This window comes from Argopecten irradians, chromosome 1 (assembly GCF_041381155.1).
Source record: "Argopecten irradians isolate NY chromosome 1, Ai_NY, whole genome shotgun sequence".
Lineage (NCBI taxonomy): Eukaryota > Metazoa > Mollusca > Bivalvia > Pectinida > Pectinidae > Argopecten > Argopecten irradians.
The window spans coordinates 5,090,001-5,106,817 of NC_091134.1; the positions used below are offsets into that span (position 1 = coordinate 5,090,001).

At 36.8% G+C, this 16,817-nt stretch overlaps 1 protein-coding gene across 11 annotated transcripts in view; it reads left to right on the forward strand.

Annotated features, from left to right (window-relative positions):
• LOC138315816 (calmodulin-binding transcription activator 2-like) overlaps positions 1-16,817 on the forward strand; it is a 91,750-nt gene that overhangs the window by 43,175 nt on the left and 31,758 nt on the right. For all 11 annotated transcript variants that reach the window (XR_011207538.1, XR_011207540.1, XR_011207541.1 and 8 more), the window contains exons 3-14: positions 437-543; positions 4,194-4,261; positions 4,534-4,669; positions 6,439-6,510; positions 8,217-8,355; positions 8,632-8,669; positions 9,600-9,872; positions 11,204-12,379; positions 12,715-12,841; positions 13,460-13,597; positions 13,984-14,087; positions 15,864-16,124. Coding sequence is in view for 8 of the 11 variants with exons in the window: in XM_069257100.1 (XP_069113201.1) it covers positions 437-543; positions 4,194-4,261; positions 4,534-4,669; positions 6,439-6,510; positions 8,217-8,355; positions 8,632-8,669; positions 9,600-9,872; positions 11,204-12,379; positions 12,715-12,841; positions 13,460-13,597; positions 13,984-14,087; positions 15,864-16,124 (2,639 nt within the window). In the remaining 3 variants the exon portion in view is untranslated. The remainder of the gene's footprint in view (positions 1-436; positions 544-4,193; positions 4,262-4,533; positions 4,670-6,438; positions 6,511-8,216; positions 8,356-8,631; positions 8,670-9,599; positions 9,873-11,203; positions 12,380-12,714; positions 12,842-13,459; positions 13,598-13,983; positions 14,088-15,863; positions 16,125-16,817) is intronic.

A 16,817-nucleotide genomic window follows, 5' to 3' on the forward strand; every position in this document is an offset into this window, starting at 1 on the left:
CATTTATGCTCTGTCGGTGGTGAAGCATCTTTAAAGATGTCCATCGCTGACAGAGCATAAAAATATTCATCATTTTAACAATAATTGGTGTTAAGTTATGTATATATGTGTCTAATTAACACAAAAAATAATGTAAAATAATTTATTTTGCTTTTGGTGCATGTACAATCAGTACTTCATAGTGCCAAAGAACTTTTTCGGGATGTGATTATTTGTTTTTGATATATCTTTAAGTAAAATTAGAAGCTCAAACTTTTCAGTGGTGGTAATGGTGTAAAGTAACTTTTGTTAGTGAAGAAAAATACTAAATCGTCTGCTCCTGTTTTTGAAAGAGAAAAAATACAATTTATCAGCAGTGGAGCATCTCTTAACAATGAGTTATAAAATATGCTGTACATTTGTACCTGTTTTAAATTGAGTTGTGTGTTTTTTACAGACAACGGTAGCAGTATAGGTAATACCTTTACACTTCCTAAACAATTGGAGGGCATCAAACCAACAGGAGAATTCCCGGGGGTTCGCCATCGCTGGAACACCAATGAGGTAAGCACACTTAGGAGAATTCTCAGGGTTCACAATCGCAGGAACACCAATGAGGTAAGCACACATAGGAGAATTCCCAGGGGTTCGCCATCGCTGGAACACCAATGAGGTAAGCACACTTAGGAGAATTCCCGCGGGTTCGCCATCGCTGGAACACTAATGAGGTAAGCACACTTAGGAGAATTCCCAGGACACTTAGGAGAATTCCCAGGGGTTCGCCATCGCTGGAACACCAATGAGGTAAGCACACTTAGGAGAATTCCCAGGGGTTCGCCATCGCTGGAACACCAATGAGGTAAGCACACTTAGGAGAATTCCCAGGGGTTCGCCATCGCTGGAACACCAGTGAGGTAAGCACACTTAGGAGAATTCCCGGGGGTTCGCCATCGCTGGAACACCAATGAGGTAAGCACACTTAGGAGAATTCCCGCGGGTTCGCCATCGCTGGAACACTAATGAGGTAAGCACACTTAGGAGAATTCCCAGGACACTTAGGAGAATTCCCAGGGGTTCGCCATCGCTGGAACACCAGTGAGGTAAGCACACTTAGGAGAATTCCCAGGGGTTCGCCATCGCTGGAACACCAATGAGGTAAGCACACTTAGGAGAATTCCCAGGGGTTCGCCATCGCTGGAACACCAATGAGGTAAGCACACTCTTACTACATACTCTATATCTAAAACTGCATCTAGTCACTTAGTGTTTGCTCTTGAAGGTCGTATTATAGTGTTTGCTCTTGAAGGTCGTATTATAGTTTTAATTAGTGTCAGCTTGGTTTAAGAAGTTGTAGAGTGGACAAGGTCACAAGTTGCAGGACTATAATTGGCCTCAAGGTCACAAGTTGCAGCAGCACTACTTGGGGCCTCAAGGTCACAAGTTACAGGACTACATAGGACACAATGTCACAAGTTACAGTCTACATGGGACACAATATCACAAGTTACAGGCATACATGCTCCCAAGGGCACAAGGTCACAAGTAGGCATACAGGCTCAAGGTCACAATTTACAGAACATACATGGGACCTCAAGGTCACAACTTACAGGAATCCCAGGGTTACAGCATCGGACCTCAAGGTCACAAGTTACAGGCATACATGGGGCCTCAAGTCACAAGTTACAGGCATACTGGGCCTCAAGTCACAGTTACAGCATACTTGGGGCCTCAAGGTCACAAGTTACAGCCATACATGGAAACAGGCATACATGGGTCAAGGTCACAAATTACAGCATACTTGGGACCACATATTTAAGGCACACACTGGGACACAAGGTCACAAGTTACAGGCATACATGGACACAGGTCACAAGTTCGGCTCTTGAAGGTCGTATTATAGTTTTAATTAGTGTCAGCTTGTTTAAGAAGTTGTAGAGTGGACAAGGTCACAAGTTGCAGGACTATAATGGGCCTCAAGGTCACAAGTTGCAGCATACTTGGGGCCTCAAGGTCACAAGTTACAGGACTACATAGGACACAATGTCACAAGTTACAGTCCTACATGGGACACAATATCACAAGTTACAGGCATACATGGGGCCTCAAGGTCACAAGTTACAGGCATACATGGGGCCTCAAGGTCACAAGTTACAGGCATACATGGGGCCTCAAGGTCACAAGTTACAGGCATACATGGTACCTCAAGGTCACAAGTTACAGGCATACATGGACCTCAAGGTCACAAGTTACAGGCATACATGGGGCCTCAAGGTCACAAGTTACAGGCATACATGGGGCCTCAAGGTCACAAGTTACAGGCATACATGGGACCTCAAGGTCACAAGTTACAGGCATACATGGGGCCTCAAGGTCACAAGTTACAGGCATACTTGGGGCCTCAAGGTCACAAGTTACAGGTATACATGGGACACAATGTCACAAGTTACAGGCATACATGGGACCTCAAGGTCACAAATTACAGGCATACTTGGGACCACAAGGTTACATGTTACAGGCACACATGGGACCACAAGGTCACAAGTTACAGGCATACATGGGAACACAAGGTCACAAGTTACAGGCATACATGAGACCTCAAGGTTACATGTTACAGGCATACATTTGACTACAAGGTCACAAGTTATAGGCATACATGGGATCACAAGGTCACAAGTTACAGGCATACATGAGACCACAAGGTTACATGTTACAGGCATATATTTGACTACAAGGTCACAAGTTATAGGCATACATATGCATGCATGGGGTCTCACTGTCGCAAGTTACAGACATACATGAGACTTCTGCATGGATGGTTGTTCTTAAGAAGTATCAACAAGATCTGGCATTTCTTGATTCATACAATTAAACAACCTGTTATATATTTTGTAAAATAATTTTGTTAATTGTTAGATGCAATTTTGCTTGGTCTTGATAGAAAACAAATATTAGTTTGATGTTTGTGACTTTGAACTTTTGATTGATGTGTGAATCAAGAAAACTAATTTTGGATCAATAGAATCAAACCCATCACAATAAAAAAAAATAAAAAGAAAAATATTGATTAAACTGTAAAGTAGGAGATTTTATCCAAAATGCTTTAAGAACATTTTGTATGGTGAAAACCTTCACCATCAAACTGTACAAGCCACCATACTGATAAAAGGATGTTTTGATGCTCGCTGTCATGCAAGATTGATGGCGAATGGGTACCAAAGAGCGATGTCTTCCATCATTGTTTTTGATCTCCAGGCTGTTAGCTGCCACTCAAGGTTTAGCCATAAACAGTGTTTACTATGTGATGATGCTAATTATTAATAACACATTAAAAAGCTGTCTGTTCTGCTGTTCCTTGTTGGCGTCTGAAGTGTTAACTAAAGCTATTACTAGAGGATCAGTGAAGTAACTTGATGTAATTGTTTCCGAATTGTCTTGGTCTTACACATGTGAAGTAGCGATGTTGCACCAAAAGTATGACATTCCAGGCATTGCAATATACAATGTAAATGTATAAAGTAATTTTATCTATAATGTAACAGATTTAAGATAAAGAAATAACTCTAACATGAATTGGTATTGACAATAAAGCTAAACTGAAAATTGTTCACACAAATACTGTGATATGTCAAGAGTGTCCCCTTTACCATGGTAATATATACTTCCTACATAGCTTCCATACCAAAACTGTTTTCTTGGGGTTGCTTTAAAGTTAGAAGGTCAAGGTCACTTACTAAAAATAGAAAATTTATTTCTGAGCTTGAATCCAGTTCCTTTGGGCCATTCAGACTAAAATTTGATACAGATATTTCTCATTAGAGCTACCAGTTTTTCAGGAGATTGCAATTCAGGTGTCAAGGTTAACACTGCTGTTTAAAATTATTACTTTTTTTTTTTTTTTCCAAATTTAAGTTTAAAGTTCTGTAGTACTGAATAAGTTCAAAATTCATTCAAACTTCCTTTAGTTCTCAATAACCTAAAGTGATGTTTTGTATTGTTTATCAAAAAGGTCATTATCAATGATACTAAAAATAGATGAAAAAATGTGTGATTGATTATGTTATAAGGAAACGTGTCCATTTCTGTACAACTCTTTTTTCATTATAAGAAATGTGGTGTAGTATAGATTGTTGCTGATGAAGGGTATATTCATAAAGAATGATAGATAGGAAAACCATCCCGAAAATTCCTTTACTATGTTTCTGTTTTTATTCCAGGAGATTGCATCAATTCTGATTGCATTTGACAAGCATAAAGAATGGATGCATTTAGAGATGAAAGTCCGGTAAGTTTTTAATCTCTTAAGTATTTTAATAGTATTGGAAGAGTTATGGTAGCAAATGCTAACAATTTTTAGTCCTAATATTATATTATGTCCTTGTATTATATCATTGTCCTGATATTATATCAATATGACCTAATATTATCATTATATCCTAATATTATATCATTATGTCCTGATATTATATCATTATGCCCTAATATTGTATCATTATGCCCTAATATTATATCATTATGCCCTAATATTATATTAATATGTCCTTTATTATGTTTCAGACCTCCCAGTGGTTCTATGCTACTCTACAGCAGGAAAAAGGTTCGATACAGGAAAGATGGCTACTGTTGGAAAAAAAGAAAAGACGGAAAAAACATTCGAGAGGACCACATGAAATTGAAGGTTCAGGGATTAGAGGTAAGGGAGCAGTAGGGTGTATGAGGGATTTATAGGGATTGGGGAACTGAATTGATGAAGGATTGGGTAGAAATGATGGAGAGGCTAAAGAAATTTGAGGAAAAGGGATTTAAAGGGGTTAGGAATGGATTTATGAATGCGAGAGAGGCGGTGTTAGAGTGAACTAACAAAGCTATACTGGTGAACAAGTGGTGACAAGATAGTGAACAAAAACATTAAAAAAAGAATACATTTGGTACAAATCAACTCTAACAGGATATGTAATGTACTATATTTAAATGCCAATATGGTGTCATGTGGAGATTGTTCATTCGCCATATTATTTAAATAACTGAAGAACAGATTTCACCATTATGCTCTAGGTGGTTTTTTCTGAAGGCACAAATGGGTTATAGAAAAAGATAAATTGACTTTGTAAGACTAGAAAATTACATGTATAATTTAAACTTGAGTAAATTAGATTAGAGAGAATTGTGTTGAGGGAATTATCTTTTTGTTCGTATGACAATGCAGCAATGTGGTGGTAAGTAGCAGACAAAGACAGACCTAGTCAATTAGACACCTTGGAGCTTATTATATCAGGCCCCTGTGTAATACTTCCATGCTCTCTCAAACATATCAAAAGTTTGGTGCTACACCAAAATTTTATTTCATCTTGCATCAAGCTGTACATATTGACTATGAAACTTAGCTTTGAATTGATTAGACCTTATTGGATGGAAACAATACACAGTTGTAATTTGAAAGTAAAACAGTGAGTGAAATACCTTGTGATTAACGTGTTAGACTAGTGAGCCTAGGTATATATTGATCGGTTGGCGGTAAGCTTTCAGACGTGTGGAGTGCTGCTGTGGCTGTCTGTAGCTTTCCCTCAAGGGACGTCTCTCTCTAGCTTTCCCCTATGTGAGGAGCTCAATCTGTTTAGACATGGGCTGCTGCTTACTAGATTGAATTTCCTAGATTTCCCACAAAGCCATGTGGTAATGGGTCTGGTGGCTTCACCTCGCGACCACCTTCTACAATAATACATGCAGTTCGACAGTTTGTAGACTGTGCAGAATAGAAAATGTCTGTCCTGTGTGACATTACAGCGACTTCTTGGCAGAACTTAGTCTACACTGCTCCTCATTAAAGCTAACAAGATGCACAAGTTTTTATTTTGAAAATCAGTTTTTTGCCAATCAGTTTAAGAATCTGTTTTCCTAATTTTCCTGGAAGTAACATTTGTGGCTACACAATTCTGCATTGTCAGCAGTTTGGTTTTGAAATATAGACAAGTTTAGAAAGCACAGAAACCTGAATACATAATGAAGACAGCAAAGACCAAGCTTATAATCAAACCTTATAATCATGGCACAATTGCTAAATTTGTACTGTGACTCCTGACAAAGTACAAGGAGTAAAGAACCAGGGGTTCCAGCATAGTTAGTGATCTGTAATACATATCTAGGTCAAGTCCAATAGGGTCAAAAGCTGCAAAAAGTTGGTCAATTTAATGTCAAAGTTGAAGGTTACTTAAACAAAGCAAAGAACTGTTCTCCATTGTAAAGAAGGTCAATAAAGACATGATTCACAATCTGTTGCCAATATCATTCATATTGATAGTTGACATAAAGGAAAATTAGGAATACTAATGACGATGATCACAGTGTGAAATATCATTCTTGTTCTGGTGACAGCATTGTGGTTAAGAGATTATGTTACACTAATCAAAATTGTGAAATAATTGTTGCAACAGTTATCATTGTTAAAATGTTGTTCTTTTTCAGTGCATTTACGGTTCCTATGTCCACTCAGACATACTTCCAACATTTCACCGGCGTTGCTATTGGTTACTGCAGGTAAGGGGATATCACACTGAATCATACCCAAAATGATACATTTGTGATATGGAATGCTCAAACTCTAATTGGTTTCATATAAAATAATATGCTATGAATTTATTTGTAAATCAACCATTCTCTAGTAGCTGATTCTGAAGTCAAATAACATCTGATGTTATTTGACTTCAGAATCAGCTACTAGAGAATGGCTGATTTATCAGATGTTATTTGACTTCAGAATCAGCTACTAGAGAATGGTTGATTTATCAGATGTTATTTGACTTCAGAATCAGCTACTAGAGAATGGTTGATTTATCAGATGTTATTTGACTTATCAGCTACTAGAGAGTGGTTGATTTATCAGATGTTATTTGACTTCAGAATCAGCTACTAGAGAGTGGTTGATTTATCAGATGTTATTTGACTTCAGAATCAGCTACTAGAGAGTGGTTGATTTATCAGATGTTATTTGAGCTACTAGAGAGTGGTTGATTTATCAGATGTTATTTGACTTCAGAATCAGCTACTAGAGAATGGTTGATTTATCAGATGTTATTTGACTTCAGAATCAGCTACTAGAGAATGGCTGATTTATCAGATGTTATTTGACTTCAGAATAAGCTACTAGAGAATGGCTGATTTATCAGATGTTATTTGACTTCACAATCAGCTACTAGAGAATGGTTGATTTATCAGATGTTATTTGACTTCAGAATCAGCTACTAGAGAATGGCTGATTTATCAGATGTTATTTGACTTCAGAATCAGCTACTAGAGAATGGTTGATTTATCAGATGTTATTTGACTTCACAATCAGCTACTAGAGAATGGTTGATTTATCAGATGTTATTTGACTTCACAATCAGCTACTAGAGAATGGTTGATTTATCAGATGTTATTTTTAAGAATCAGCTACTAGAGAATGGTTGATTTATCAGAATTTGACTTCACAATCAGCTACTAGAGAATGGTTGATTTATCAGATGTTATTTGACTTCACAATTAGCTACTAGAGAATGGCTGATTTATCAGATGTTATTTGACTTCAGAATCAGCTACAAGAGAATGGTTGATTTATCAGATGTTATTTGACTTCAGAATCAGCTACTAGAGAATGGTTGATTTATCAGATGTTATTTGACTTCAGAATCAGCTACTAGAGAATGGTTGATTTATCAGATGTTATTTGACTTCAGAATCAGCTACTAGAGAGTGGTTGATTTATCAGATGTTATTTGACTTCAGAATTAGCTACTAGAGAATGGCTGATTTATCAGATGTTATTTGACTTCAGAATCAGCTACAAGAGAATGGTTGATTTATCAGATGTTATTTGACTTCAGAATCAGCTACTAGAGAATGGTTGATTTATCAGATGTTATTTGACTTCAGAATCAGCTACTAGAGAATGGTTGATTTATCAGATGTTATTTGACTTCAGAATCAGCTACTAGAGAGTGGTTGATTTATCAGATGTTATTTGACTTCAGAATCAGCTACTAGAGAATGGCTCATTTACAAATATTACGCTGAGTACTGTTTGACTTTGGACCGTTTTGGACTATTTTACAGAAATCACTATCTATATGACCTTGTTTAACCTGTCTGGGTATTGTATGACCTCTATTTTACAGAAATCACTATCTATATGACCTTGTTTAACCTGTCTGGTATTATATGACCTTGTTTAACCTGTCTGGTATTGTATGACCTCTATTTTACAGAATCCTGACATTGTGATAGTTCACTATCTAAATGTGCCCTACCCAGACAACACCAAGATGAAGATTCCTGTGATATCTCAGGCTTTTGAGAAGAAAGAATGGACCAAAGAGGAACTCATAGACCAACTCAGACCAATGTGTAAACATTGTACTAATACTTCTGTTTATATCAGTCTAAGTCAGATAAAAGAGCCGCATTTTACTGTAAAACCTGTGGTAGAGACAACATCTGGTCTGTATAACTATTTCTGCCTAAACGCTACTTTGTTGGCATCTGAAAATGGTCAACACATTGGACCTGTGTATAAATTTAAAAATGGCCTTGAGCCATTTCAAACTTACTGCTGATGTTTTAAAACTGATATGAGCTTCTCAGAGAATATGTATTACTCATTTTAATTTTTTATAATTATAGTTTCCACAGGCAGACCAGGGGAAGAGTCAGAACAAATGGTGAGTTTATTATTGACACTATACAGACTTCAGTCACACCTGTCTTAAGTGACCTTCTAAGGGAAGTCCAAAATAAGGTCGCATAAGACAGGTGGTCGCTTAAGACAGGATCAATAATGAAAATGATTACGTACTAGATTCATGTGAAAATCAAATGTTTCTTCGCCAATTCAGCATACATCAGAATAATCTAGGTAAACGTGTCTAAAAAAATAAAAATCATAATAAAAATGAATATGATTATGTACCAGAAGCATGATCAATCGTAATATGCTTTAATTCACGGAAAATCAGCTGACTGCAGTGTACCTGTTTACAATGACAACAAATGTTGGACTTGATTTGGCCTCATTTCTGCAGAATTGTTGTGAAGGGGAGAAAATGATAAAACCATAAAAAATGATAAATATCAATAAACAATTTGTTTTCATTATTTAGATATCATGTATGTTTAAGAAATGTAAACAGACAGCAAAAAAACCGATGTTATGATTGACTGCTATTCTATCAAATAATTTCACTTTGTTTTCAATGAAATAATTGGCGATTTTATATGCGTACAATACCGATGTTATAATCATCATCAGCCTAATCGATCTCTGCAGAGACAATTACAATAAGGCAGGTTTGACTATATTTTCATTGTTTAGCAGAATTGTATCAACCGAGGCTCGAACCCAGGAACTTCAAACTCTAGCTGGATGCTCTGTTGTTTGAGCTTTCTAGTCACTGATGATCGACCCTGTCCATTCCCAATACAATAGTTTAGTTCTAAAATATTTGTCTTGTTTCAAATTTATTTATGAAAATACTCAATATGCTTATGCCTAAAGCAATCCAAAATTTTACTTTTAAAGAGAAAATCTAGCTATTTTTGATGAAAATCAGCATAAATTTGTCTTGAATATGAATTTCCCTTTGCTATTGTAGATAGAGGAATCAGTGGAGGCTCTTGTGAGACACTTACTGGAGTACCATGAGAATTGTGATAAAACCAAATCCCACAAATGTGATAAACCCTGTGATACCATCTGTTCTAACAACCTCTACAAACTGTCTCCACGGGGAACCCTGGCCGAATTGGACGCGGCCCGGAAATCTGAGGCTACCAACTGCTGCGGGGCCAAAACCTCCTCACAAATGACCATTATGGCAAGTCTCCCGACGAAGGTTCCAGAGATCTCTCCAGCACCTCCACCACAGGTAGGTATTTTTGCCACAGGCAGCCCAAAAGTAATCTCTATATCTGTCCCGCCAGAGATCTCTCCAGCACCTCCACCACAGGTACGTATTTTGGCCACAGGTAGGTTTATTGAGGTCCACATCAGAGATACAACAGCCCAAAAGTAACCTCTATATCTGTCTGTCCAGAGATCTCCCCAGCACCTCCACCACAGGTATGTATTTTGGCCACAGGTAGGTTTATTGAGTTCCACATTAGAGATACAACAGCCCAAAAGTAATCTCTATATCTGTCTGTCCAGAGATCTCCGCCACAGATAGGTTTATTGAGGTCCACATCAGACATACAGAAGCCCTAGATAGTAATCACTATGTACAGAAGCCCTAGATAGTAATCACTATGTATGTCTGTCTGTCCGTTTACAATTGGTTTTAGTTTCCTAGTAAACCAATAGGTTGTTTTGAAATTGCACAAGGTAATAGCCGAAAGTTATGCAATATGGGTTTGAATATTTTCTAAGAAATCCAAGATGGCCCCCACGACCCCTAAAATAGTAAAAATATTCCCATTTCATCAAGAAATAGGTGTACAGGTTTTTTTTGGAACACTCAATATCATGGTTATAGTTTTGAAGATATCTGGAAATTGGAAAGGGCTGCAACGGCCAGTACAAGAGTCTTAATTTTGAAATAATTAGATTTTAGTGAAAATTGGTTTCTGCAGTGTGTTCTGGATAACTATTATGATGGATATTGTTACTGCTGGATGCAAGAACTGGAACTGTCTGCTTGAGGCAATACACCACATATTTTGTAGCTAAGGGTCCACTACTAAGACGGGGCCCTTTCTGATGAATGTTTTATAGAACAACTTGGAAATGGTTATAACTAAATCACAGCATCAAATGAAATAATAACTATTGTTGATGGAAATAAATAACACCTATAAGATTAGATATACCGGTAATAGGCTTACATCAAACATGCCCATTGTAAATTTATAGACAATGGAGAACTATATGCACAAGTTAAATATTGCTTGTCGTAATGTGAATGGCTACAAGAGATAATATACTGTAAAAACATAGCTAATTCTGTGATTTTGTTGTTTAACTTTATCTATAACATTATGTGTAATTTTCACCATAATTATTTACTTTTTCCATTTTCAGTACCCTATTCCAGTACCTCATTCATCACTAAAGCGTGTAGTCAAATGACATTTGTGTAATTACCCTACATTTGAACTTCGTGTAAATAGCACATTTTACAATAGTCAGTATAAGTAGGTAAATAAATATATCTACAAAACTAATTCTATATATGAACACAAACTTGTTGTCTCCCAACAGGGCTGTTCCACTGTGGTTGGTATGAAGGAAAGTGTCGTCGTCCCCATCAGCCAGAGTCAGAAGGTCGTGGACATGGCCGTAACGACAGCTGACATAGCTCAAATGCCCTATATCCTGAGTCTGGGTCCAAGTACAAGTCGTTACCTTGTTGTGGGTGGACAGGTGAGCACCATGCAGACGCCCATCACTGTGTCGGCTGGGTGTCACGTCCAGCCCATCTCTCATCTCATCACACAGTTACCTAGTGACCAGAACAACATGGCACCCCCTCACCAACATTTACAAGCCTTATCTGTGACACTCCCAGCACCTGTCGTCGCCACACAGACACAGGGCATTTCTGCTGACGGCAACAATGCCACCACACATCAAACTTTTGTAGCAAACAATACATTTGTATCGGGCGGCACTAACGACCAATCAGTAGTCCCGATGCAGGTGACTGTAAACGAGACCAATGAGAGGAAAGCTGAGCTGGGCAAAGGCAATAAGCTAAATATTTTACCTCAATTACAACGTGTGACTGTCGATGACGTACAGACAGTCATACAATCTCAGTCACATAAACTCTTACCACAGTTGCAAACATTCACTGCCGAAGATGTGCAGTCACTCATCCAATCCCATCACACTGTGGAGTCCAAAGGCACCGCCAATACTCTAGATCTGGAACACATCAAGGATCCCTCTAAAAGCCTGGAGACTGACTCAGGTTGTCTCAACTCCAGTCTCGGCTCTACAGACTACAGTTTTGATAATCTTGACTTGTTAGACTTTCCTGATGTAGAAAAGCTCGTGAATGACTTGAGCACCTCAGAATCTCATGATAACTTCAACACTCGTAGTGAGGAATTGGCTGGTCCAATCCCAATGATCAATGATGCAAGTTGTGTCAGCAACCAAAGACTGGAGGCAGCTCCTGATAATAAAATGTCAAGTCATTTAACTGATTCTCATGGTCATATTGGGCAGCAGGCTGTTCCAAATAGTCCATTGTTACATCATCAACATATATCTCCGGCTAACCATAGTGTCAAACCTGGAGCAGAGAAGATGGTACAGTCTGGGATCACAGAAGCTAATCTCATGTCAACTGATCGAATATCTGTCAACTCATCTCTAAGGAATAATGGAGCCATAATCACCGACTACTGTCCGGAGTGGTCGTATACAGAGGTAAGCAGCCAGATTATTAAATTATTGTAAGAAGTTCATGTCAAAAGAAGGTGTTAAGATATACTATATCTGAAATTTTTCATTGTACAGAACTATAAACTCTGAATAATTTTATGCATTGGTATAATTTGATTCATAATGAAGGAAGAATTTTACATTTGGTGAGAATATTTCTCATTTTGAAGAAAATATACGTCTTCTGTTTTTCATTCTGGGAAAAGTATAGTGATTTATCATTGTATTATATTCAATATTAAAATATGGCTGTATTTAAACTGTAACATTCTATTTCCCATTGCAGAAAGAGTATATGATTGTGTTTGTCTTTGTTTTAGGGAGGGTGTAAGATGCTGGTGGTAGGTTCCTGGCTCTCTGCCACTGCTCAATATGTGTGTGTGTTTGATGGTAAATCTGTCCCTACCAGACTAGTCCAGCCAGGTGTTCTCAAGTGTTTTGTTCCAGGTAAAAAAAGGGTGTTTAAGTTACTATAAAGCATCTTTCTTTTGCGTGCAATTTGCTTTAGCGAATTTCGTAATCCAAATTTGCATTCCAAGTAAAGTCACAAAAGTTTATCTCCATGAATTTACATCTACATCATTTCTATTGATAGAAAAAGCCATTCAATTTTTAAATCTGTGAATGGTATAATCCTCCTGAACTTGTTTTTAAATGGAAATTGGGAAACTCAATAGCCCCAAAAGAAAGTTTGTTCACAGAATAGAATTTGTGACTCTTTAAGTCAAATGATTCTGTTATTTTGTTGGCTGTTGACGTTGAATCGTTACACTGGTGAATTTTGAAGTCTCTGAACACAGATCTAATGCTCTAGATTTACCAATAGATTCTACATGCTGGCTGCCCCCCAATGGACCCAGTCCAAGTCGGATTTCATGTAACATAATGATGCAAAAAGAGATTTCGGTAAAAGTGTTGAAGTTGTTTTATGTAATTTAACAAGGCAAAGATCTTTTTTATCTAGTGTTGATATTTGTAGAATCATGACTTAAGGAGTGATTTTTAATCCAGTGTTGATGGTTAATTATTGTGCCGGTTTTGAAGTTGACACGCTCTGTTTTCCAGCCCATGCTGCCGGCTGCGTTAGTCTACATGTGACGTGTGATGGTACTGTGTTCTCCAATAGTGTTCCGTTTGAATACAAGGACAAGAAACTCGAGGAAACCACCCAGAGCCAACAGTCAGAATGGTTTTCACTGAATGGTATGTCAGTAGATAAACCAGGAAATACTGTGGAACATGTAGAACGTGATGTTTTTCATACCACAATACCCATTCAATGTGCTATCATGTGATTTTATAGGAAAATCACAATATAAGTATCTATGAAATATAGTAATGTAATATAGATACAGATGGGTAAGCATCATATATTTAGAGCAGAGAAACATTGAAAATAAAGATAAAGAAATTAAATATGAATTCCATAAACAAATGAGTTTGTTTCTATATTAGACATGTTTTTGTGTTCATAGATAAATTTCAAACAGCAAGCTGAATTTTAATATATGGTATACAGAATAAAACTTCCTCTTTAAAGACAGGATTGTAGGGATAAAACTTAAGAGTGTGACATTATGTTATTGTAGATGATTGTTTAAAGTTGCTGCTGATAGACCGACTAGCAGAACTGGAGCAGAGACTGAGCAATGTCGCGTCACCAGGTGAACCGCCTCAGTCCGTCCTCAGACAGGTAAGCCATATTGCATCTTAAAGTGACCAGAAGAGGACACAATACAAGCATATTGCTGCCTGCTATGTATGTTACTCTTGCTGTATAGTAAACACTAAACACTATGTAGGTTCCATACACGCTAGGGTCATGTTTAATGACACAAAAATATAAGTTGTACAGTTGTATTAGCCTGATAAGGAATAGGTTACATACATAGTTCAGTAAGACTTTTAATTAAGATAGAAACAAATAGCCATCATATTGTTGTTGGTGGTATAGATCAAGTGAACATCATATTGTTGTTGGTTGTATAGATCAAGTGAACATCATATTGTTGTTGGTTGTATAGATCAAGTGAACATCATATTGTTGTTGGTTGTATAGATCAAGTGAATATCATATTGTTGTTGGTTGTATAGATCAAGTGAACATCATATTGTTGTTGGTTGTATAGATCAAGTGAATCATAGTTGTTGTTGTATAGATCAAGTGAACATCATATTGTATGTTGGTTGTATAGATCAAGTGAACATCATATTGTTGTTGGTTGTATAGATCAAGTGAACATCATATTGTTGTTGGTTGTATAGATCAAGTGAACATCATATTGTTGTTGGTTGTATAGATCAAGTGAACATCATATTGTTGTTGGTTGTATAGATCAAGTGAACATCATATTGTTGTTGGTTGTATAGATCAAGTGAACATCATATTTTTGTTGGTTGTATAGATCAAGTGAATATCATATTTTTGTTGGTTGTATAGATCAAGTGAAATCATATTGTTGTTGGTTTGTATAGATCAAGTGAATATCATATTGTTGTTGGTTGTATAGATCAAGTGAACATCATATTGTTGTTGGTTGTATAGATCAAGTGAACATCATATTGTTGTTGGTTGTATAGATCAAGTGAACATCATATTGTTGTTGGTTGTATAGATCAAGTGAATAACATCATATTGTTGTTGGTTGTATAGATCAAGTGAACATCATATTGTTGTTGGTTGTATAGATCAAGTGAACATCATATTGTTGTTGGTTGTATAGATCAAGTGAACATCATATTGTTGTTGTATAGATCAAGTGAACATCATATTGTTGTTGGTTGTATAGATCAAGTGAACATCATATTGTTGTTGGTTGTATAGATCAAGTGAACATCATATTGTTGTTGTATAGATCAAGTGAATATCATTTTGTTGTTGGTTGTATAGATCAAGTGAACATCATATTGTTGTTGGTTGTATAGATCAAGTGAATATCATTATTGTTGTTGGTTGTATAGATCAAGTGAACATCATATTGTTGTTGGTTGTATAGATCAAGTGAACATCATATTGTTGTTGGTTGTATAGATCAAGTGAACATCATATTGTTGTTGGTTGTATAGATCAAGTGAACATCATATTGTTGTTGGTTGTATAGATCAAGTGAACATCATATTGTTGTTGGTTGTATAGATCAAGTGAACATCATATTGTTGTGGTTGTATAGATCAAGTGAACATCATATTGTTGTTGGTTGTATAGATCAAGTGAATATCATATTGTGTTGTTGTATAGATCAGTGAATCATCATATTGTTGTTGTTGTATAGATCAATGAATCATTTGTTGTGTATAGATCAAGTGAACATCAATTGTTCTTAGTTGTATAGATCAAGTGAACATCATATTGTTGGTTGTATAGATCAAGTGAATATCATTTTGTTGTTGGTTGTATAGATCAAGTGAATATCATTTTGTTGTTGGTTGTATAGATCAAGTGAATATCATTTTGTTGTTGGTTGTATAGATCCAGAATTTCCTGATGACTGGGGACCTGGAGGAGAAACTTGTATGGCATGTGAAGAAGATTTCAGGAGATACTTGGTCCGATGTAGATCCATTCCCTAAGCCAGGTCCACACAACATGACAATTCTACATCTGGCCGCAGCTCTGGGATATTCCAAACTCATACAGACTCTGGTCCAATGGAGATCTGACAATCCATGTTGGGTACTGGAGTACGAGGTGGATGCTCGCTGTCAGGACGACAACGCTTGTACTCCTTTGGTACATATACACCTATATTCTCTACATTGTTATGAAAGGCAGTCATAAAAAGTCCATTTTTTTTTTTAAATTGAAAACTAAAAATAATTCAGCCTATCACAAAATTAAGTTTTTTAAAACTTTTTTTGAAGTTTTCTTCATTATTGTAGCATAAAAAAGACAGTTTGCCCATATGCATGCAATACCCATTTGTCTTTTCACTCCTTATCTTATCCAGAACTATTTAGTATGGAAACGCCGGGTCATGGCTTCACAAAGGTGAGGCAGTGTGTACATAACGTAGACTACAATTTGACCTACTAAATCGTGTGTCTGGACGTCAATGTCTTTAGAGTGATTAACACTTGACAGCAGATATTGATTAACATACAGGTGTTACCTGGCCCAAGGATCGTCAAACTCTCTCAGCCAATAACAGACAATGTTATCAAGTCCACTCATTTTGGATTTGGTTACCAAACATTTAGTCTAAGATTGTTTCATGATCCTGGAGCCTGCTCTTATGAGAAGATAACTCTAAAAATGTAGGGATAAATTACAGCACAGTAAAACACCTTTATAATGAACCTCTGGGAACCAATGGAAACACTCAAGTTTGTTATAGACATGTAACAGAGATTGTAAAGAAAACAGGGAATGGAGATTTCTGTCTGGGTTATAAAGGTGTTTTACTGTAATACATTAACTAGTAGA